At 44.7% G+C, this 23,871-nt stretch overlaps 4 protein-coding genes and 1 long non-coding RNA gene across 8 annotated transcripts in view; 3 read left to right on the forward strand and 2 right to left on the reverse strand.

Annotated features, from left to right (window-relative positions):
- The window catches only part of LOC126996103 (uncharacterized), a 27,888-nt gene extending 19,345 nt beyond the window's left edge, over window positions 1–8,543 (forward strand). For 3 of the 4 annotated variants that reach the window (XM_050856280.1, XM_050856282.1, XM_050856283.1), the window contains exon 2: window positions 7,828–8,543. In XM_050856280.1, coding sequence (XP_050712237.1) covers window positions 7,828–8,358 — 531 coding nt within the window. In that variant the 3' untranslated portion in view covers window positions 8,359–8,543. Of the gene's footprint in view, window positions 1–7,398; window positions 7,463–7,827 lie in introns of those variants that run through there. The other variant, XM_050856281.1, reaches the window with a different exon arrangement.
- The window catches only part of LOC126996117 (uncharacterized), a 99,495-nt gene extending 84,118 nt beyond the window's left edge, over window positions 1–15,377 (reverse strand). Inside the window, exon 1 of the long non-coding RNA XR_007750988.1 lies at window positions 15,256–15,377. This is a non-coding gene — a long non-coding RNA (uncharacterized LOC126996117). The remainder of the gene's footprint in view (window positions 1–15,255) is intronic.
- Window positions 14,906–15,961, forward strand: LOC126996114 (uncharacterized). Its single transcript, XM_050856316.1, has 2 exons — window positions 14,906–15,030; window positions 15,379–15,961. The coding sequence occupies exons 1-2, from the start codon at window positions 15,019–15,021 to the stop codon at window positions 15,775–15,777; spliced, it is 411 nt and encodes a 136-aa protein (XP_050712273.1). The 5' UTR covers window positions 14,906–15,018; the 3' UTR covers window positions 15,778–15,961.
- A 2,167-nt stretch (window positions 15,962–18,128) lies between these two features.
- LOC126996109 (uncharacterized) lies at window positions 18,129–19,160 on the reverse strand. Its single transcript, XM_050856293.1, has 2 exons — window positions 19,145–19,160; window positions 18,129–18,759 (listed from the first exon to the last, which is right to left on the reverse strand). Exons 1-2 carry the CDS (start codon window positions 19,154–19,156, stop codon window positions 18,253–18,255), a joined length of 519 nt encoding a protein of 172 aa, XP_050712250.1. The 5' UTR covers window positions 19,157–19,160; the 3' UTR covers window positions 18,129–18,252.
- Window positions 19,161–19,547: 387 nt separating this feature from the next.
- On the forward strand, window positions 19,548–20,499 carry LOC126996112 (holotricin-3-like). Its single transcript, XM_050856312.1, has 2 exons — window positions 19,548–19,722; window positions 20,015–20,499. Exons 1-2 carry the CDS (start codon window positions 19,711–19,713, stop codon window positions 20,429–20,431), a joined length of 429 nt encoding a protein of 142 aa, XP_050712269.1. The 5' UTR covers window positions 19,548–19,710; the 3' UTR covers window positions 20,432–20,499.
- Window positions 20,500–23,871: the final 3,372 nt, after the last annotated feature.

A 23,871-nucleotide genomic window follows, 5' to 3' on the forward strand; every position in this document is an offset into this window, starting at 1 on the left:
TCACACACACACACACACACACACACACACACACACACACACACACACACACACACACTAACACATTCAAACACACACATCAGGGTAAGCACTTTCACTAGTTGACCAAGTCACCACCTTACTACTTCCCTCATTTTCTAAAAAGTACACAAGTACACCTGAATTCCGCCCTCCAAACACTCACTGCCTTACATGCGCCATAACACCTCAAGGAATCAGCGTGTCAACTAATGTTTCAGGCCACTACCACCACCCATGCTGACGCAGCCTTCCTCCCGCAGGTTATTGTCTCCGCCGTCCTGGCGGTCCTCTTCGCTGTGGTCGTCGCCGACCCAGAGCCCCAGCCCGAGGCTGAGCCCGGACGCTTCCGCGGCTTTGGTGGCGGTGGCTTTGGCGGCATTGGCGGCTTTGGCGGACATGGGGGTGGTTACTACCGCGGAAAGAGGAGCGCCGATGCCGACCCAGAGCCTCAGCCCGAGGCTGAGCCCGGACGCTTCCGCGGCTTTGGTGGTGGTGGTGGCTTTGGCGGCTTTGGCGGCTTTGGCGGACATGGCGGTGGTTACTACCGCGGAAAGAGGAGCGCCGATGCCGACCCAGAGCCCGGTCACTTCGGAAGCTTTGGTGGACGTGGCTTCTTTGGTGGCGGATTCGGTGGGGGCCGCGGCGGCTACGGCGGACACTATTATGGATAAACGAGCCAGAGGCTGATTCCTAGCCAGGCAAATAAACAATATATTTATAATTATTTCTTTCATTTTACTCCGTCAACAAACGTTGCAGGTCATCGGAAACCCAGCCACGAACTTGGCGCTTAAGATTCTCGTTTATAGCAAATCTTAAGAAGGAACGCCGGCGGAAGACCATCCGGCTGCGTAAGGCCTTCGGGCTTTGCCAGGCAAACAGACAACACGGGCCCAGAACCCTTTTTTTCTCAGAGAAAGCAGCTCCTCACATTGATGCCTGGAAGACCCTCGATCCACTTCGTAGCGTGATACACATCAGCAACAAAACATAGAAGTTAACAGTAATAAACTCAGTAATTAACTAACAATTAATTAATTAAATAAATAACGGTAATAAACAGTAATTAAACTATACGTTATGATTTGAACGGCTGAGAGTCTTGTTAGACAGGTTTAGAACACAACAAGGGCTGAGCATTGAATAGTAAAGCCCGTTTCTGTCGAAACTAAGACAAGCAGCCGATAACCAATTCGGGAATACCTTGATAATGGCTCCTTCAACTATCTATTCTGCTCTTCTTGTTGCTGGCGGAGACAAACAGGCTTTGTGTCTTATTCGTCTATCCCTTGCCTGAAGTCAGTGGTTCCCAAACTGTGGTACGCGTACCACTAGTGGTACGCGAGGGCCTTACAGGTGGTACGGAATGTTCGAACTCCTGACAACCCTTGAGATCGAGCCCAATGATGAATTTTCCCAAGAAATCGTCAATCATCTTTTAGTGCTCAAGACTGAATTGAAGCATTACTTCCCGGACGTGACATGTTGTGCCTACATCACCAATCCATTCTCCATTGACCCAGCCGATCTGCCTGTCGGGACCGGGGAACAAGAGGCGCTCATAGATATCCAGTCTCATGAGACAGCAAAGGCGAAGCACAAGGAATGCTGTCCTATAAACTTCAGGGTGAGCATGGCCTCCTCATACCCGACACTAGCCCATCGCGCTGTTCCCTAGCTACGGATTTTCTCCTCTCCGTGGGAGTGTGAGCAGGGGTTCTCAGTCATGATGAATATCAAGTCAAAGAGCAGGAACCGTCTCTGCCCCGGACATGATTTTCGATGTGCTGTAAGCAAAGTTATGCCACCCACCGACCAGTTGGTGGAGAAGCAGTTGCATTCCTCACATTAAAATTTAATTAATGATTTGTGTTCTTTGTTGTTGGTTCATTTGTTTGTTCTAATTATGAATAAATTGATATCTGATCGAAATGTGTTTTTCTGGAACCAGGTGGTACGCGGTGATGGTACGGGACCTTCAAGTGGTACTCAGTCAGAAGAAGTTTGGGAACCACTGCCTTAAGTGATCTAAAGTTCCTCTATATCTTCTGATGCTTCTGCATTATAATATTTAGATTTACTACAACACTTGTAAAATTTGTTCAGAAATGAAAATATTTATAAATATAAACATAAACTCACCATTCGTCACATTATTTGAAAAAGGCCCTAACTTCTCTAAGGTTGAGACACACAGTGCCAAGAATTTAGGGTTAACGCGAGTGCCGGCGACGTCTCTCGCCCAGTGTGGAAGGCTGCCCCCACTGTGAGGGATCCAAAGATTACATTGCCTTCATTTTGTCTCCGCAAGGCGACGGACGAGGGGCCGCATTACATGTCAAACCCGGAAAGTTTTGGGTCCCTATAAAGGTCAGTTTAGGGGCCGTATTACAAGTCCAGTCCGAGAAGTTTCGGGTCACTACAGAGTTATTCATCCTGAACTCTGTAGGGACCCGAAACTTCTCGGATTTGATTAGTAATACGGCCCAAGCTCCTGCCGGGATAACCTGATGGCTTAGGATATAGCCACAATAAAATGTAGTGACAAATAAACAAAATGAAAATATACAAAAATAAGACTAAATATATTAGTAACAACCAAAATAAAATAGAATAATAATAGAATAATAATAATGATAAAAAAAATAATAGAAAATAATAATGATGTGATCATAATAATAGTAATAATAATAATAATTAAAGATAATAATTATAATGATAATGAAAATAATAATAACAATATTAATATAAATATTAATAACAAGAAAGAAGGAAAAGGTGGACGGCTTTGGGAATAACAGGATCTAATTAAGGTAAATGAAAGACACAGGTGAAGGTATTTAGGAAGATACGGATGATAGGTGAGAGGAGAAGGAGGTGGAGAAGGAGGTAGAGAAACAAGTGGAGTCGAAAAGGAGGAGGAAGAAAAAGAAGAAGAAGAAGAAGAAAAAGAACAAGAAGAAGAACAAGGAACACAAGAACAACAACAACAACAACAACAACCGAAATGCATCAAAATAACTAATTAGGTACTTCACAACGCACAAGAAATAGTAACACACACACACACACACACACACACACACACACACACACACACACACACACACGGAAGAGAAATATCACCAATTAGTTGATCTTGATTTCCGTCTCACTAAGTATTAAGGGGTGACGGTGCATTTTTTTGTCCTTGCAACTTAAGGAAGAACTGCAAACGTGTTGTGGAAAGTCCTTTATACGTAGAGCCATTTTGGAAATCAGGAGTGAGAATATTGCGTGAAGGTGATGAGACGGTGCAGGAAGTTGGTTTGAATGAAACAAGGAAAAGGAGTTTATTTATTTGTTATTGTTTTCTTTTACGTTTTGCTGGTGGCGCCGGCTGGTTGTCTCGGTGGGGCCTGGTGGCCGGCCCTCGCCCTTCCTGGGTAGGGAAGTGTTTATAGTGGCGCCATCTGCCACATGTTGTCCCACGAAGTTCCTATTTGATCCTCTTTTAGAGAGAATCTAGAGTCCGGGTTGATAGGCGGTCTTCAGGACAGCATGTGGGTAGTCTTAGGCCACTCGGCGGTGACGGAAAAATTGCCAGCTTGTTTGTAGCGGCAGAAGAGACGCGAAACATGGTCCGCCTGGACTCGGTTATTGGTTTATTTACTTAATAAGCAACGTGAGGCTGACTATACATATAAACATTATCAGCACAGTCTATCCGCTTTCTTGCATCTTTTCTTACGTAAATATTTACAAGGGAACGTGAAGGTTAGTCTATATGCATATCGTCATATTGTTTAATCCATTATTTATTTATCCTTTCAGACGACAAGCAATGTGACGTAAGGAGAATACGCAATCATGTTTTTTGTAGTCCCAAAGATATAATACGAAGGCGAGTTGTGTGAAGGTGTTTTCTTACAGCGGAGAAAGGCTAGCGCGGTGGGCGTGTGGATGCGAGATGCAAGTTTTTGCCTTTAGGGAATCCAGAACGGAGCGAAGGCGGGAACGAGTGCGCGGGAGACGTCAGCATCTGCTTTTCAACCTTTGGAATATGATACGCATGTGAGGAGAGCAAGGAGAGCACGGCTAAAAAATATGAAGTTTTTAGTTTTGCGCAATCAAATATGTGCTTCCGTGTTGAGTAGGGGGACAGAGATGTGGCCAGTGAACGAGGAGGGGTTGAGCTAGTGCGTAGTGGTATAGGTGGTGGTGGTGGTGGTGGTGGTGGTAATAGTAGTAGTAGTAGTAGTAGTACAGGTGGTGGTGGTGGTGGTGGTAGTAGTAGTAGCAGTAGTAGTAGTAGTAGTAGTAGTGCCGGCAGCAGATGCATGAGCAGCAGCAGCAGCAACAACAACAAGCAGTAGTACTAATAAAATATAAACAGCAGTATTGGACGCAACAAATATAAGAATCACAACAAATTTCTTGCAGTCAAAGCGGCAGGCATATCACACACACACACACACACACGGTAGCACAGGTGATAGAGCGTCTGCCTCACAACCAGAAAGACCGGGGTTCGATTCCCCGGCCGGGTGAAGATAAGTTGAGTTTATCTTCTTTCACGTGTAGCTCCTGTTCACCTAGCAGTGAGTAGGTACGCGACGTCAGGCAAGGAGCTGTGACCTCGTTGTCGCGGTGTGTTGTGTGTGAGTGGACTCAGTCCTACCCAAAGATCGGTATACTATGAGCTCTGTGCTCTTCCGTAGGGGAACGGCTGGCTGTCTTCAGAGAGACCCGCAGCAGACCAGGAGGTGAATTACACACACACACACACACATATATATATTAACAAAATACGGCGTTGGCCGAGTGGGCAGAGTGCTTGGGCGTTGTCCTGGAGAACTAGAGTTCATGCCCCGCTGACAACGTTCAGTCATCGCCCAGTGGCCTAAGACTACCCATCATGTTATCCACATGACCGTCAATCAACCCCGGACTCTGGCGAAATTCTCTCAGTGGATCAAGTTCAACTGCAAGGGACAGAATAGACAAGTAAGAATGATGCCGCTATTAAATTCTTCCCCTAACAGGTTCGGGGCGACCAACAAGCCCCATCAACAGCCTACCAACACACACACACACACGCATGCATTCACGGAGCTCTGTAGTGCAGCGATTAGTGATTCGGTTCCAACGCAGATTCTGATTCCAAGAAGAAGTAGAAACGGATGGGCAGTCTCCTAACACATGTACCTCTGCCACCCAGCATGAACGGGTAAACGTCGGGTAATATTCGAAGGTCGTGCCCTGCACCCCAGGGTGGTGGTCCGGCACCGTCAAAGACGAGTAACAAAGGGTGAAAACCCAAGGCCTGCAGACTCGTGACGCAATGAGCTTGTTGCTCCAGTCCAGGAAGAAACAAATAGGTGAATTACACACAAAAGCACAAAAAAATACCCTTGCACACACACACACACACACACACACACACATCCTCTGTCTTCAAGGTCACCAACGCGTGGGGAAAACATGCTGTGGCAACCCGGTCGTCGCTCCCCGCCTCGCCTCGTCCCGGGGTGAGCGGCCTTTACCTGCGATTCAACACAGGTCAAGGGACACGGAGGTGTGCACTGTAGCGAGGAACCACTTGGCGTTATGCATACTCTGGACATCCCCAACCACGACAGAGCTAAATCAGTATTTAATCTAACCCATAAAATAATGACAGGAAATCAAACTACTACTACGACTACGACTACTACTACTACTATTACTACGACTAGGTACCACAACTAGGTATTACTACTACTACTACTACTACTACCACTATTATTACTACTACTACTACTACTACTACTACTACTACTGCTACTAGGTACCACAACTAGGTACTACTACTACTACTACTACTACGAACCACGACTAGGTACTACTACTACTACTACTACCACTACTATTACTACTACTACTACTACTACTACAACTACTACTACGACTACTACTACTACTACTACTACTACGACTAAGTACCACAACTAGGTACTACTACTACGACTACTACTACTACTACTACTACTACTACTACTACTATTAGTACTAGGTACCACAACTAGGTACTACTACTACTACTACTACTACGACTAGGTACCACAACTAGGTACTACTACTACTACTACTACTACTACTACTACTACTACTACTACTACTACTACTACTACTACTACTACTACTACTACTACTACTACTACTACTACTACTACTACTGCAACTCAGAAGGGCAAACGATTAATAAGAGAAGAAGAATTAAAGAAACCTTCCCGAGTTCAGAGAAAACGAGCGAGCAAAAAACTTGAACCCATGAACGCGAGGAAGGTTTCGCCATCGACACCCAGCTCGCCACAGTCCCCTACCTCGGGTTTTCCCAGGTACGGCAACATCGTTAATCAGCCAGGTAGCGGGGAAAGATGAGCACGTGTGTGGCCTTGCAACATTTTCCTCACACACAAAAGCTCTGTTCCCTGAATCCGCGAAATGATGATGATGACGATTATGATGATGATGAAGATGATGATGATGATGATGATGATGATTAAGAAAAATAACGGAGACAAAGAAAAAGAAAGAAAAGGAGGAGGAGGAGGAGGAGGAGGAGGAACGCAAGAAAGAACAGAGGAAAAAATATGAAACGGAAAAATCTGAACAAGAGTAACATGTAAACAAGAACAAAGAATAACAATAACAACAAAAAACAAACAAATAACCTAGCATAACAGAACAAAATACAACAACAGCAAGAAACAGAGAGAAAGAAGCAAGACAACAAAGAGCAGGAGGAGGAGGAAAAGGAGGAGGAGGAGGAGGAGGAGGAGGAGGAGGAGGAGGAGGAGGAGGAGGAGGAGGAGGAGGAGGAGGAGGAGGAGGTGGAGGAGGAGGAGGAGGAGGAAGATAGCGATGGAGAGATGGGATGATGAGGAAAGAGATGATGAGCCGAGTGTCTTCTGAAGGAGACGCACGTACGAAAAAAAAATAAAAGGAAAATTGGGAGGGATACAGCCGATCAAATTGTTATGCAAATAATATGAGTAATAGAATCATTAGAACTATAATGGAGACTATTGTGTAGGTGTACATATGTGTGTGTGTGTGTGTGTGTGTGTGTGTGTGTGTGTGTGTGTGTGTGTGTGTGTGTGTGTGTGTGTGTGTGTGTTCAACTAAATCCTTTGATGTTAAACGTTATCATAACTACTGCATCCAAAGAGGCAGTTGGCTATTTGTTTACACGTAAACAATTACACCAACCTAAAAGTTGTCATGATCCAAACTCCTGACTCCTTCCTTTACAGAATCGGGCGGCAGCGGTGGCCTTCAATATCCCCCGCTGGTACGCCCCGCCCCGACTTCCTTGAAGACTAGTGGCCATGCGGAGCCTCCCCAGACGTGTATATAAGGCTGCAACGCTGGACCACGAGCATCAGTTCCTGCTTAACTCCTCAGCATGAACACAAAGGTGAGTCCTCGACAGAACAGACTCAGCGCCCACACCTGCCACACTCCACGCTGACACACACAGGCTTGAACACACACACACACACACACACACACACACACACACACACACACACAGTAACACACACTAACACTAACACATTCAAGCACACACTTCAGGGTAAGTACTTTCACTATAATATAGTTGACCAACAGTCACCACCTTACTACTTTTCTCATTTTCTACAAAGTACACAAGTACACCTGAATTCCGCCCTCCAAACCCTCACTGCCTTACATGTGCCCTAACACCTCAAGGAATCAGCGTGTTAATTAATGTTTCAGGCCACTACCACCACCCATGCTGACGCAGCCTTCCTCCCGCAGGTTATTGTCTCCGCCGTCCTGGCGGTCCTCTTCGCTGTGGTCGTCGCCGACCCAGAGCCCCAGCCCGAGGCTGAGCCCGGACGCTTCCGCGGCTTTGGTGGCGGTGGCTTTGGCTTTGGCGGCTTTGGCGGACATGGGGGTGGTTACTACCGCGGAAAGAGGAGCGCCGATGCCGACCCAGAGCCCCAGCCCGAGGCTGAGCCCGGACACTTCCGCGGCTTTGGTGGTGGTGGCTTTGGCGGCTTTGGCGGCTTTGGCGGACATGGGGGTGGTTACTACCGCGGAAAGAGGAGCGCCGATGCCGACCCAGAGCCCCAGCCCGAGGCTGAGCCCGGACACTTCCGCAGCTTTGGTGGCTATGGCGGTGGCTATGGCGGCTATGGCGGTGGATATGGACACCGCCACTTCGGAAAGAGGAGCGCTGATGCCGACCCTGAGCCCGGTCACTTCGGAAGCTTTGGTGGACGTGGCTTCTTTGGTGGCGGATTCGGTGGTGGCCACGGCGGCTACGGCGGACACTATTATGGATAAACGAGCCAGAGGCTGATTCCTAGCCTGGCTTTGCCCGCGGCTGTGGCAGCGCCAGTGCACTCGACGGGAAAGACACTTTCACCGCGGGTGACAATGGGCAACGCTTCACCCGACGGAAGATAAAGACAACAACTAAGGGATACTCCTGTCAAACACAAAGAAACAAATAAACAATATATTTATAATTATTTCTTTCATTTTACTCCGTCAACAAACGTTGCAGGTCAACGAGAACTCAGCCACGAACTTGGCGCTTAAGATTCTCGTTTAGAGCAAATCTTAAGAAGGAACGCCGGCGGAGGACCATCCGGCTGTGTAAGGCCTTCGGGCTTTGCCAGGCAAACAGACAACACGTGCCCAGAAACCTTTTTTTCTCAGAGAAAGCAGCTCCTCACATTGATGCCTGGAAGACCCTCGATCCACTTCGTACCGTGATACACATCAGCAACAAAACATAGAAGTTAACAGTAATAAACTCAGTAATTAACTAACAATTAATTAATTAAATAACTAACGGTAATAAACAGTAATTAAACTATACGTTATGATTTGAACGGCTGAGAGTCTTGTTAGACAGGTTTAGAACACAACAAGGGCTGAGCATTGAATAGTAAAGCCCGTTTCTGTCGAAACTAAGACAAGCAGCCGATAACCAATTCAGGAATACCTTGAGAATGGTTCCTTCAACTATCTATTCTGCTCTTCTTGTTGCTGGCGGAGACAAACAGGCTTTGTGGCTTATTCGTCTATCCCTTGCCTGAAGTCAGTGGTTCCCAAACTGTGGTACGCGTACCACTAGTGGTACGCAAGGGCCTTACAGGTGGTACGGAATGTTCGAACTCCTGATAACCCTTGAGATCGAGCCAAATGATGAATTTTCCCAAGAAATCGTCAATCATCTTTTAGTGCTCAAGACTGAATTGAAGCATTACTTCCCGGACGTGACATGTTGTGCCTACATCACCAATCCATTCTCCATTGACCCAGCCGATCTGCCTGTCGGGACCGGGGAACAAGAGGCGCTCATAGATATCCAGTCTCATGAGACAGCAAAGGCGAAGCACAAGGAATGCTGTCCTATAAACTTCAGGGTGAGCATGGCCTCCTCATACCCGACACTAGCCCATCGCGCTGTTCCCTAGCTACGGATTTTCTCCTCTCCGTGGGAGTGTGAGCAGGGGTTCTCAGTCATGATGAATATCAAGTCAAAGAGCAGGAACCGTCTCGCTGCGCCCGGACATGATTTTCGATGTGCTGTAAGCAAAGTTATGCCACCCACCGACCAGTTGGTGGAGAAGCAGTTGCATTCCTCACATTAAAATTTAATTAATGATTTGTGTTCTTTGTTGTTGGTTCATTTGTTTGTTCTAATTATGAATAAATTGATATCTGATCGAAATGTGTTTTTCTGGAACCAGGTGGTACGCGGTGATGGTACGGGACCTTCAAGTGGTACTCAGTCAGAAGAAGTTTGGGAACCACTGCCTTAAGTGATCTAAAGTTCCTCTATATCTTCTGATGCTTCTGCATTATAATATTTAGATTTACTACAACACTTGTAAAATTTGTTCAGAAATGAAAATATTTATAAATATAAACATAAACTCACCATTCGTCACATTATTTGAAAAAGGCCCTAACTTCTCTAAGGTTGAGACACACAGTGCCAAGAATTTAGGGTTAACGCGAGTGCCGGCGACGTCTCTCGCCCAGTGTGGAAGGCTGCCCCCACTGTGAGGGATCCAAAGATTACATTGCCTTCATTTGGTCTCCGCAAGGCGACGGACGAGGGGCCGCATTACATGTCAAATCCGGAAAGTTTTGGGTCCCTATAAAGGTCAGTTTAGGGGCCGTATTACAAGTCCAGTCCGAGAAGTTTCGGGTCACTACAGAGTTATTCATCCTGAACTCTGTAGGGACTCGAAACTTCTCGGATTTGATTAGTAATACGGCCCAAGATCCTGACGGGATAACCTGATGGCTTAGGATATAGCCACAATAAAATGTAGTGACAAATAAACAAAATGAAAATATACAAAAATAAGACTAAATATATTAGTAACAACCAAAATAAAATAGAATAATAATAGAATAATAATAATGATAAAAAAAAATTAATAGAAAATAATAATGATGTGATCATAATAATAGTAATAATAATAATAATTAAAGATAATAATTATAATGATAATGAAAATAATAATAACAATATTAATATAAATATTAATAACAAGAAAGAAGGAAATGGTGGACGGCTTTGGGAATAACAGGATCTAATTAAGGTAAATGAAAGACACAGGTGTAGGTATTTAGGAAGATACGGATGATAGGTGAGAGGAGAAGGAGGTGGAGAAGGAGGTAGAGAAACAAGTGGAGTCGAAAAGGAGGAGGAAGAAAAAGAAGAAGAAGAAGAAGAAGAAGAAGAAAGCAAGAAAACCAGCGAAATAGGTAAACAAAAATTACACTAAAAAGAAGAAGAAGAAGAAGAAGAAGAAGAAGAAGAAGAAGAAGAAAAAGAAAAAGAAGAAGAACAAGAAGCACAAAAACAACAACAACAACAACAACAACAACAAGAACCGAAATGCATCAAAATAACTAATTAGGTACTTCACAACGCACAAGAAATAGTAACACACACACACACACACACACACACACACACACACACACACGGAAGAGAAATATCACCAATTAGTTGATCTTGATTTCCGTCTCACTAAGTATTAAGGGGTGACGGTGCATTTTTTTGTCCTTGCAACTTAAGGAAGAACTGCAAACGTGTTGTGGAAAGTCCTTTATACGTAGAGCCATTTTGGAAATCAGGAGTGAGAATATTGCGTGAAGGTGATGAGAAAGTGCAGGAAGTTGGTTTGAATGAAACAAGGAAAAGGAGTTTATTTATTTATTATTGTTTTCTTTTACGTTTTGCTGGTGGCGCCGGCTGGTTGTCTCGGTGGGGCCTGGTGGCCGGCCCTCGACCTTTCTGGTTAGGGAAGTGTTTATAGTGGCGCCATCTGCCACATGTTGTCCCAAGAAGTTCCTATTTGATCCTCTTTTAGAGAGAATCTAGAGTCCGGGTTGATAAGCGGTCTTCAGGACAGCATGTGGGTAGTCTTAGGCCACTCGGCGGTGACGGAAAAATTGCCAGCTTGTTTGTAGCGGCAGACGAGACGCGAAACAAGGTCCGCCTGGACTCGGTTATTGGTTTATTTACTTAATAAGCAACGTGAGGCTCTCTATAAATATAAACATTATCAGCACAGTCTATCCGCTTTCTTGCATCTTTTCTTACTTAAATATTTACAAGGGAACGTGAAGGTTAGTCTGATGGATATCGTCATATTGTTCATGTCCCGCTGATGGGATGATGAGGGAACAGATGAAGAGCCGAGTTACTTCTGAAAAAATAGGGAGGGATACAAAAAGTAGATATTTCCTGGAACAGTTTGCAATGGGATTCTACGTGTGTGCAAGTGCGTGTGTGTTTGTGTGTGTGTGTGTGTGTGTGTGTGTGTGTGTGTGTGTGTGTGTGTGTGTGTGTGTAACAGATGACACTCTTACATGAAAGAAAAATTTCTAAGGAAAAAAGGCGGAAAAACTGAAATGTTCTTTTCTTCTTTATCTTTGAGACTGGAGATGCACAGCACGGTGAGAACAGAGATGAGAGGGACCGAGTGCCAGTAAGAGGTTGTGTCCCGTTTCCCTCCTATGCGTAGTGTGAGGTTTCAACAGTACCCAAAGATCACCAGTGTTGCAAGCTTCAAGGGGGCCAATGGCTGGCGATCGCGTGTCTAGAGCGTGATCAGACCTTCGAGAATGACTCTGATAAAGAAAGAACGCACACCATCATGAAAAAAAGTACTAGTAGCACTAGTAAAAGTTATGCTTGTGTTCATGGATGTTTTTAGTCTCTAAGTTACACATATTTGTCACAGGCACATCATGCAAAATTGCAAATGATCACAAACACATTCATAATATCGATATAGTAAGAGCCCAGACAATCACTGTTTACAGATGGGCAATACAAACATAAAAACACCATTCAGGACTGTTTCTTTGTGGCCAGGTCACTTCCATTCATCACACCAAATCAGAAAAACACAAGACCATTTAGTACCTATACATTGTACATAATATATACAATGTCGTGCTGTGTATTTACGGGTGCATCGTTATGTTCCATCTACTGTGAGCGTGTACACGACTCGTGACTCCTGAGGCTTCGTGAGTGACAGTGACGCATCAGCCTTGCTCCCCGGCACCCGCCACGCCCGCACACTCACCGTCCGGCCTCACACAAACAAGGCCTTTCGACGGAGCCACGACAAAGCATCAGATGACAAATTTCAGAAGAAAGTATCAAGTCCAACTACGGAACCAAACTTGACCGATACTTTTAATCTCCTGTTATATTTGAAGAAGCAGCAAATAGGTATGAATTTTCTTATATATTTATAATAACTCAAATAAATTATATAATAAAAACTAATCATATTTTTGTTATAAAAAATGAACAACGACAACAATATTATTTCGATGACACCAGCTATACTCAACTAGGCCGATCATCATGGGTGGAATCACAGAAAATCTCCGAGGGAGAGCAAGGAGAGGCGCACACTGCAGTCATTAGTAAAACTTTCTTCTCGAAAACCGAAGGGTAATGTCATCATTCTCTGCGGGGTTCATTTACTTACATAAATAGTGTGGGAGCAGCGATCTTTGTTTTCTTCCACGCCAAGCCAATCCCAATAAAACAAGGTGTTCCTGAAAACAACTGGCCACGCGAACACCTAATGATAATTAATGACACTAATGACACTTAATAATAATTAACAGAAATAATAAAAGAATTAATAACTAGACGCATAGCACTCGGAAAGTGCACCTCCTCAAAGATCGTCTTGAAAATTGGTATGAGCATCAACTGTGATCCTATGCATCATATGGAAGCATTTTTTTCGAATTTTTATGAAATTCTATTTTTTTTAAACTTTGACCTTGGGCGAATTTTTCGAGGTCATGGTCAAAGGTCAAGGTCAAGGCCGTACAAGGTGTATCATATGGAAGCATTTGTTTTGAAATTTGATGAAATTCTATTTTTTGGAAACTTTGACCTTGGACAAACTTTTCGAGGTCAAAGTCAAGGGTCAAGGTCACGGCCATGCAAGCTGCATCTTTCCATGCGCTAAAATATTAACCAAGTCTGAAGTCTCTACGATGACGAAAACCAAAAATATGGCCAATCTGACGTTTTGTGCGACCTTGACCTTTGACACCAAACATTTAATGGGTTCTGTTTTGGATGCAAAGTGCATCATATGGAAGCATTTGTTTCGAAAATTAATGAAATTCTATTTTTTTTTTGTAAACTTCGACTTTGGGCGAACTTTTTGAGGTCAAGGTCAAACGTCAAGGCCATGCAAGGTGCATCTTTCCATGAGCTAAAATATGAATCGTCTCAAGACTCTACGATGACGAGAACCGAAGTTATGGCCAAAATGACGTTTTGTGCGACCTTGACCTTGACCTTTGACAAAAAAAAATGGGTTCTATTCTGGATGGACACGAAGCTTCCATGAAAAATTGGTTGAGATATCTGCAGAATTGTGCACAGGAAACTGTTCACGAACAAATAAACAAACAGATAAATACAGATACTGACCGGTCCGAAAATATAACCTCCTCCTAACTTCGTTAGCGGAGGTAATAATTATAATAGTAATAGTAATAATAATAATAATAATAATAATAATAATAATAATAATAATAATAATAATAATAATAATAATAATACATAAAAATTAAAACAGCAACAACAGAAATAACAAAAAAAAAACTGTAAAAAACACAAAAATAATAATAACAATAATTTTTTGGGTAATTATGAAAATACTATTAATAATAATATAAAAATAATGATAATAACGATAATATTAAAAATAAGAATAAGAATAATAAAAATAATAATAATAGTACTACTACTACTACTACTACTACTACTACTACTAATAATAATAATAATAATAATAATAATAATAATAATAATAATAATAATAATAATAATAATAATAATAATAATAATAATAATAATAATAATAATAATAATAATAATAATAATAATAATAATAGCAATAATAATTTCCATAATGATCAAGATCATCACGTGGAAGTTTAATATTCATGATAAGAATCATATTAAAGAAAATCATGATAAAAAGCATTTTACTATTGTTTGATAAAAAAAAAAAAATTTATTGCTAAAGCCAATTAAAATACTATGCAAATAATATGAGTAATAGAATCATTAGAGCTATGATGGAGAGCATTTGTTTGTATGTGTGTGTGGGGGGGGGGGGGGGGTGCGTTCAACTACCTTCCATAGATGTCAAATGTTATCATAACTACTGCATCCAAAGCGGCAGTTGGCTATTTGTTTACATGTAAACAATTACACCAACCTAAAAGTTGTCATGATCCAAACTCCTGACTCCTTCCTTTACAGAATCGGCCGACAGCGGTGGCCTTCAATATCCCCCGCTGGTACGCCCCGCCCCGACTTCCTTGAAGACTAGTGGCCATGCGGAGCCTCCCCAGACGTGTATATAAGGCTGCAGCGCTGGACCACGAGCATCAGTTCCTGCTTAACTCCTCAGCATGAACACAAAGGTGAGTCCTCGACAGAACAGACTCAGCGCCCGCACCTGCCACACTCCACGCTGACACACGCAAGCTTGAACACCTAATCACACACACACACACACACACACACACACACACACACACTAACACACTAACACATTCAAACACACACATCAGGGTAAGCACTTTCACTAGTTGACCAAGTCACCACCTTACTACTTCTCTCATTTTCTACAAAGTACACAAGTACACCTGAATTCCGCCCTCCAAACACTCACTGCCTTACATGCGCCATAACACCTCAAGGAATCAGCGTGCTAACTAATGTTTCAGGCCACTACCACCACCCATACTGACGCAGCCTTCCTCCCGCAGGTTATTGTCTCCGCCGTCCTGGCGGTCCTCTTCGCTGTGGTCGTCGCCGACCCAGAGCCCCAGCCCGAGGCTGAGCCCGGACGCTTCCGCGGCTTTGGTGGCGGTGGCTTTGGCGGCTTTGGCGGCTTTGGCGGACATGGGGGTGGTTACTACCGCGGAAAGAGGAGCGCTGATGCCGACCCAGAGCCTCAGCCCGAGGCTGAGCCCGGACGCTTCCGCGGCTTTGGAGGCGGTGGCTTTGGCGGCTTTGGCGGACATGGGGGTGGTTACTACCGCGGAAAGAGGAGCGCCGATGCCGACCCTGAGCCCGGTCACTTCGGAAGCTTTGGTGGACGTGGCTTCTTTGGTGGCGGATTCGGTGGTGGCCACGGCGGCTACGGCGGACACTATTATGGATAAACGAGCCAGAGGCTGATTCCTAGCCTGGCTTTGCCCGCGGCTGTGGCAGCGCCAGTGCATTCGACGGGATACAAACACTTTCAATGCGGGTGACAATGGGCAACGCTTCACCCGACGGCAGATAACAACAACTAAGGGATACTCCTGTCAAACACAAAGAAACAAATAAACAATATATTTCTAATTACTTCTTTCATTTTACTCCGTCAACAAACGTTGCAGCTCATCGAAAATCCAGCCATGAATTTGGCGCTTAAGATTCTCATTTATAGCCAATATTGGGAAGGAACATGGTATATATATATATATATATATATATATATATATATATATATATATATATATATATATATATAGATATATATATAGATATTATATATATATATATATATATATAGAGAGAGAGAGAGAGAGAGAGAGAGAGAGAGAGAGAGAGAGAGAGAGAGAGAGAGAGAGAGAGAGAGAGAGAGAGAGAGAGAGAGAGAGAGAGAGAGAGAGTTCAGTTCTTTTGTCATCGCTGTTGGTTAAGTTGGTTATATTAACGTGTCCATATCCTGCTTCCTACCATGCGAAGTACTCTTTTGTTGCCACATATGTCTTTTACTAACCTTTAAACTTCCAGAAAACCATACCAAAGGATATAGAGATCAAAATGTGTGAAAATAGCTATGAAAGAATTGTGCAAACCCGGGCGGCCGAAGGAGGCTGAGTAGCACTGTATGGGACGAAACGTGGAAACACAGGGGGGTCAAGAGGAAGGCGTCTCCTATTTAGAACACTGATCAGCTCTAGATCACTGGCCCGGATCTGAATCTTGTATGGATTCGCTCTGGGTAAATAGAACGCCTGGAGGCAGAGCGACAGATCAAAACAAAGCGTGCGCACACACACACACACACACACACACACACACGTATACCTATGGAAGATTAAAAGACGCAATAAATAGTAATATTGTATTGTAACCCAAGTTATAACAAGGGGGCTTGGTGTGGCCTGTATATCTCCCACAATTCTGTTTGCAATACGGTACTTCTATTTTACATCTTTACTGCCACAAAACCATTTCTGCAACATCGTCTTATCTTATTATATGCTCCTCACTCATTATGGGAGGCGCTCTTGGGTTGTATACTCGAACTAAATTCGGAGATGCTGAGTGTAACCGCGTGAGAGCTGTACTGCGGGTGTCGTCTGCTACAACCCACCTCGGGCTCTGGATCAGGCAGATCAGGATCAGGATCACCTAAATCATGAGAATCCAGATCCTAAAGGGGCTCGTAAGTAAGAGTCTATCAGATTTTAGCTGTGGTGAGTCGCAGGTTTGGGCTGTCTCTATATAATTAATTTATTATTATTACATGGACCACTCCGTGCGGGTTCCACTCACATTCCATGGCTGTTTTCACACCTGTTTTGTTTTCAACGCGCTTTCCAATGGCTTTCCGGAGGGTCTGAAGGATTGCAGCATATATATATATATATATATATATATATATATATATATATATATATATATATATATATATATATATATATATATATGATAACAGGAGCAGTTCGTTAAGCAGAAAACAAGATATCGGCGTGTTAATAAAACCAATCTTTACTGTTTTTTTTTATTCTCTATTGATAAGCTCTAGTAAGTTTTCTTCGTTTTCATACTTAAAGGAATCATTCATTAAGCATCTGTTGAACGAGGAAATTTAATTTCCTTTTGAAAGTACCCTTAATTTTTTTAGTTTTCTTACTTCAGCAACAAATCGTTTTCTTCGACGGTTTCGACGTTGCCAAGGTAGACTTCCTAATAGTTCGTTTCCAAATTTGAGGAGGAAGGGTGGAGGCCTGACTTTCAAAAACAATAAAACTAACAAAAAAAAAATAAGCAAACAAAATTTAGGAAACTTATAAATCTCCCCAAACCCAACAGTTGCGCCACAACATCACACAACATCACGTCACACCCCTCACGCCATACACATCCTTCTTAACACATCAACCCCCCGCCATACACATCCTTCCTAACACATCAACCCCCCCCCCCCCCCGCCATACACATCCTTGCTAACACCACATCATCCCCCCTCCCGCCATACACATCCTTGCTAACATCACATCACCCCCCCTCCCGCCATACACATCCTTGCTAACACATCAAACCCCCCACAATACACATCCTTGTTAACACATCATCCCCCCCCACCGCCATACACATCCTTGCTAACACCACATCACCCCTCCCCCCCGCCATACACATCCTTGTTAACACCACATCACCCCTCCCCCCCGCCATACACATCCTTGCTAACACAACATCCTCCTCCTACCATACACATCCTTGCTAACACCACATCATCCTCCCCCGCCATACACATCCTTGCGAGGGCAGGAGGCCGACACAACCAAAGGCTCTGTGCACAGTTTATTCGCTCGCCTTCCAGCTACATGTCAGGTGCCGCCGGCCGCCACTGTGTCTCACTTGCCGTAACCAAACCCTCCGTGGAAACCGCCGAAGCCGCCGCCAAAGCCGCCGCCGTGCCTAAAGCCGGGTTCAGGGTCAGCCTCGGCGCTCCTCTTGCCACGGTAGCCGCCAAAGCCGCCGCCGATGAAGCCGCCGCCAAAGCCGCCATGGAAGCCACCGATGCCAAAGCTGCCGCCGTTCCTTAAGCTGGGTTCAGGGTCAGCCTCGGCGCTCCTCTTGCCACGGTAGCCGCCAAAGCCGCCGCCAAAGCCGCCATGGAAGCCACCGATGCCAAAGTTGCCGCCGTTCCTTAAGCTGGGTTCAGGGTCAGCCTCGGCGCTCCTCTTGCCACGGTAGCCGCCAAAGCCGCCGCCGATGAAGCCGCCGCCGAAGCCGCCATGGAAGCCGCCGAGACCGAAGCCGCCGCCATGAAAGCCCCCCCTGAAGCCGGGGAGAGCCTCAGGCTGGGGCATGGCACTGGCCAAGGCCGCGAAGACGACCACGAGGGCGGCGACAACAACCTGTGGCGAGCACTGACGTGAGGGCAGTGATGTGTGAGTGTGTTTAGTGCTAAGATGTGTGTGTGTGTGTGTATGTGTGTGTATGTGTGTGTGTGTGTGTGTGTGTGTGTGTGTGTGTGTGTGTGTAATTCACCTCTTGGTCTGCTGCGGGTCTCTCTCGAGACAGCCAGCCGTTCCCCAACGGAAGAGCACACAGCTGGTAGTACCGATCTTTGGATAGGACTTAGACCAGTGTGTGTGTGTGTGTGTGGTGCTGGAAGGCGTGTGGCGGTGGTGTGTGTGTGTGTGTGTGTGTGTGTGTGTGTGTGTGTGTGTGTGTGTGTGTGTGTGTGTTGCTGGGAGGCGTGTGGCGGTGGTGCCTGAGTCTCTGCTGTGTGGGACTCACCGTGCTGGTCATGGCTCTGTTGGAGGCGGGAGGAACATGCCACCGTCGGCTGCCGCGGTTTCCAAAATGCCAACCTGGCCTACGGCGCCGTAGGAAAATTCTGGCCTACGGCTAGAGTTATTACACGGATTTGAACGGCCGGTGGCAAGTGGGTCAGTGTAGCACTGGATGTGGTGGAGGAGTGACATGCCTTCTCTCGACGACAATCTCGTTGCTATTGCTCTAGCGTGCTGTTTGAAGGTTGGCCGTACGGCCAACTTTAGTACTGGCGAAAGTTCATCCGGCCGGCCGTGGGTGAGCGTTCATACGGCCGATTTGCTATCACACGCTCCGGTTTGAACATATGCTAGCGTCGCGACCGACGGCGCCGTAGGAAACCGGATACGTGTAATAGGGGCTTTATATCCGGCGGCGGCCTTGCCTCAGGGCCGCGGCGCCTTGCTGCTCCGCCTTCACTCTAACAACACAAACATGAAGAGCTGGTGCCAACACGCCGCGTCTTACTATAAAAGGTGCTGCCGCCGTCCAGAGGGACACAGTTCCTGCCCCATAGCATCCCGAACGCCATGGCCAACCGCGTGAGTCCCGCAGACACGCCCACCACCACCGGCATACCATTGCACTACCACCACTCACTCTCACACCACCAGTGTCACAGCCACCACCCTCACCCCTAGGCCACTTACATCACCATTGCCAACACAACCACTGCAACCACCACTTGACTTTATTCGCACCTATAAAAACATGAGGGAAGCTTCAAGTAGTTATGTTGGAACAAAGGCCTCTCTCTCTCTCTCTCTCTCTCTCTCTCTCTCTCTCTCTCTCTCTCTCTCTCTCAACAACTCCTCACGTCAGTGCTCGCCGCAGGTTGTTGTCGCCGCCCTCGTGGTCGTCTTCGTGGCCCTGGCCAGTGCCATGCCCCAGCCTGAGGCTCTCCCCGGCTTTAGGGGGGGCTTCCATGGCGGCGGCTTTGGCCTGGGCGGCTTCCATGGCGGTTTCGGCGGCGGCCTAATTGGCGGCGGCTTTGGCGGCTACCGCGGCAGAGGAGCGCCGAGGCAGCCCCAGAACCCGGCTTTAGGCATGGCGCCGGTTTTGGCCAGTAGCTTCCATGGAGGCTTCGGTAGCGGCTTTGGTGGCGGCTTCATCGGCGGCGGCTTTGGCGGCTACCGGGGCAAAAGGAGCGCCGAGGCTGACCCTGAACCCGGCTTTGGTCACCGCGGCGGCTTTGACGGCTTCCATGGCGGCTTCCACAGAGGATTTGGCGGCTTCGGTTACGGCAAGTGAGGGCAGCACCATACAGCCTGACCCTCGCTTATCGCCGGAAGACATTAACTGCTTCCTTTTCTCAATAAATTCACAACAAATCTACGTTACACACACACACACACACACACACACACACACACACACACACACACACACACACACACACACACACACACACACACAAACACACAGGTTGAAAACACATAGACATAAAGGCACAAAAACACACACACAGCAAGAGTAAAAAAAAGTTTTTTTTTTTTGTGCTGCCTGTAGTGCCGGTAGGCTGTCTTGAGGGGTCTCTTGGGCGGCCCCAGCCCGTTTGTAACGCAGGCAAATTTTATTTATAGTGGGTGCCGTGATATATGACCCTTGCTTGGCCCATGTGCCCCCTGGTGCTCCTCTTGACCAAAGTCCCTGACGCAAGGGTTGATTGAAGCTGGGCAGCATGTGGGTAATCTTCCGCTACTCGGCGATGGTTTGAAAAATCAGTGTGTTTCGGTGGGACTCGAACAGACGGGGAGAAACATATTGACCAAAAAAAATCAACAACAGAGCGGCACACATTTAAGAAACAGCAGAAGGGGATCGAGAAGGTCAAGATAAGTGGACCCGTTGGAAAGGCTAAGTCCGCGCCTTGTTCTGCACTGGACTGAGCAAAGAAACTTGGTGGACACTAAGCTACCTGAACGCTGGGGATGCGGAATAGACTGGTAGATTGGGAATTTGACGGATAGGTACGGTAGTTATAAAGACAGAGGTAGATTAATAAACATTGATAGATAGTTTACGAATTGATTAGAATAGTGAGACGTTGACAGATATATATAGGCAGTGATATACTTATGAACAGATCGACAGTCTGATATTATATTGTGATAGATAAACTGTGGTAGACGAAATAACATAGATAGATATATGTATATATTGTCTGATAAGACAGTTTGCTAAATGGAAATAGATAGATATAGATAGACAAATAGATAGATAGGTAGATAAATAGTTAAAAATAAATGAGTAAATGTAAATACATATATACTAAATAAATTGGTTATGATGAAAAAATAGGATAGAGAACCAGACAGATGGCCAATCAAAAACTGACACAAAGAAAGGTGCGAAACGAAAAACGTGAAGAAAATTATGATGATGATGATGATGGTGATGATGATAATGAAGAAGACGAAGGAAGCCAAGCAATAACAAATGAAAAACGAAAACAGAAGGATGAAGCAGCAGCAGAAGAAGAAGAAGAATTTTGGAGGTAACGATCGAGAAGTTATAAGATGCAAAGACGAATCATATCGGTTGCGTAAGGTCAAGAAATGCATCGTGTGTGTGTGTGTGTGTGTGTGTGTGTGTGTGTGTGTGAGAGAGAGAGAGAGAGAGAGAGAAAGTGTGGTGATGACTCATGAGTATCTGATCTCCTTACATCGCTTTGTCATTCTTAAAGAGAAAAAAAAGGGGGATATTGATCAATGTTTCTTCACGTTAAAGAATATAGATACAGTGCCAGTATAGACTAATTCTCTCTCTCTCTCTCTCTCTCTCTCTCTCTCTCTCTCTCTCTCTCTCTCTCTCTCTCACACACACACACACACACACACACACACACACAGCTCTTTCTAGACTGGTGTTAGTTAATGTAATATCTAATAATTTTCATAACAATAATAATAATAATAATAATAATAATAATAATAATAATAATAATAATAATATAATACACAGACATATCATCAACAGTTTTTTTTTTTCCTTCGCAAAAGAAATGGTGTCAGGTCATAATAAAATAAAACATCCAGAAAAAAACAAAAACTAAAATAACACTAGAAAATATATCGGCCAGGCAGACACAAAAGAATTAGCAACAAAAGAAAAAAATATATATAAAATAATGATTAAACGACCCATAAGAATTAGAAGCCGACCAAGACGCGGAGAATCAATGGGAAACAGAGACTAACAAATTATACAAAGAGACCCTTTAGCATGGACAAACAAAGGAGGGGGGGACAGTAAGAGGGGGGGAGGATAGCTCACTTATAGGGTTGAAACTGGGGTGGGTTAGGTAAGAGAGAGAGAGAGAGAGAGAGATTTACCACGCCTTCCGCCCCCCCCTCCCCCTCTTTCATTACGGTGTCCTCTACCTACAATCTTCCCTCAGAAGTAGTAAATGCGAATACCATCAACTCCTTCAAATATCGAATCGACCGTCATTTCTCTGGGTCAGGAGTAAACTGAATATCGAGGTGCTTTCATCTGTTCCTCAAGCCCCAAGTGGCTGTCGAGCAGATTAAATCACCAAGGCGGGCAACCTCGTTATGAGCCAATAGGCTTTCTGTTACCTGCATTTCCAGGTTTCCCTCCCTCCCTTCCCATTCCCGATAAGGACACACACACAAACATAAACACAAACACCATAATAGGATGTAGAAGTAATAAATATACTAACAAAAAAGACCAAGGAGGAATATAATGTAAGTAACCCCCCCAAAAAAAAATAATAATACAGGAACAAGTAAAAAAAAAGTGTTAATAGCACAAAAACTGTGCTTGATCGGCGCATGACCGTCCAACACCCCCCAACAATTTATATTATGCAACTAGGGGTCTAAAATGGAAAATGCTGAGGAGTAAAGATGGAGCCACTATAAACACTTGCCTGCGCCACAACGGGCTGGGGCCGACCATCAGGCCTTACTATGAAGGCCTACCGGAGCCACAGGCCAAGACGTAAAAAATTAATAAAGAAATAAATAAATAAATAAATAAATTTTTTTTTTTACAACAAAGGAGGCAGCTCAAGGGCACAAAAAAAAAGAAAACAATAAAAAAAAAAAAGCCCGCTACTCGCTGCTCCTAAAAAAGAAACAAAAGAGGTGGCCGAAAGCAAGGTCAGAAATATATATATATATATATATATATATATATATATATATATATATATATATATATATATATATATATATATATATATATATATATATATATATATAATGCCATGTTGTAGGGTTCATCAGGGCTAACAAATGCTATTATACACTGTCATGTCTACAATGCTGGGTAAGCCAGGAAAACGACTTGATGAGAACAACAACAACAAGAAGATGGACAATCTGTTGATCGGCACCTGCGACGCTGATAAAAAATATAGGGCGAAGGGCGTCCGTCTGATTTCATTTCCTTAGTACTTTTTTTTCTTTTTTCCCATGTTTGAATTGGTTTTTATTATTGTCTTGTCATCTCTCTCTCTCTCTCTCTCTCTCTCTCTCTCTCTCTCTCTCTCTCTCTCTCTCTCTCTCTTGCTCCGCTTGCCCGCTCCCGCCAATCTCACTACGTCACTTTCCTCCCCTTCGTCATCGCTCGTGTTTAGGCAGTCATGTCTTGTTGACTTTTGCCAGCGACAGGACCCGACCCTACTGACTACTTCACCTTCCTGGAGGTCTTGTTGGAGG

This window comes from Eriocheir sinensis, chromosome 9 (assembly GCF_024679095.1).
Source record: "Eriocheir sinensis breed Jianghai 21 chromosome 9, ASM2467909v1, whole genome shotgun sequence".
Classification (NCBI taxonomy): Eukaryota; Metazoa; Arthropoda; class Malacostraca; order Decapoda; family Varunidae; genus Eriocheir; species Eriocheir sinensis.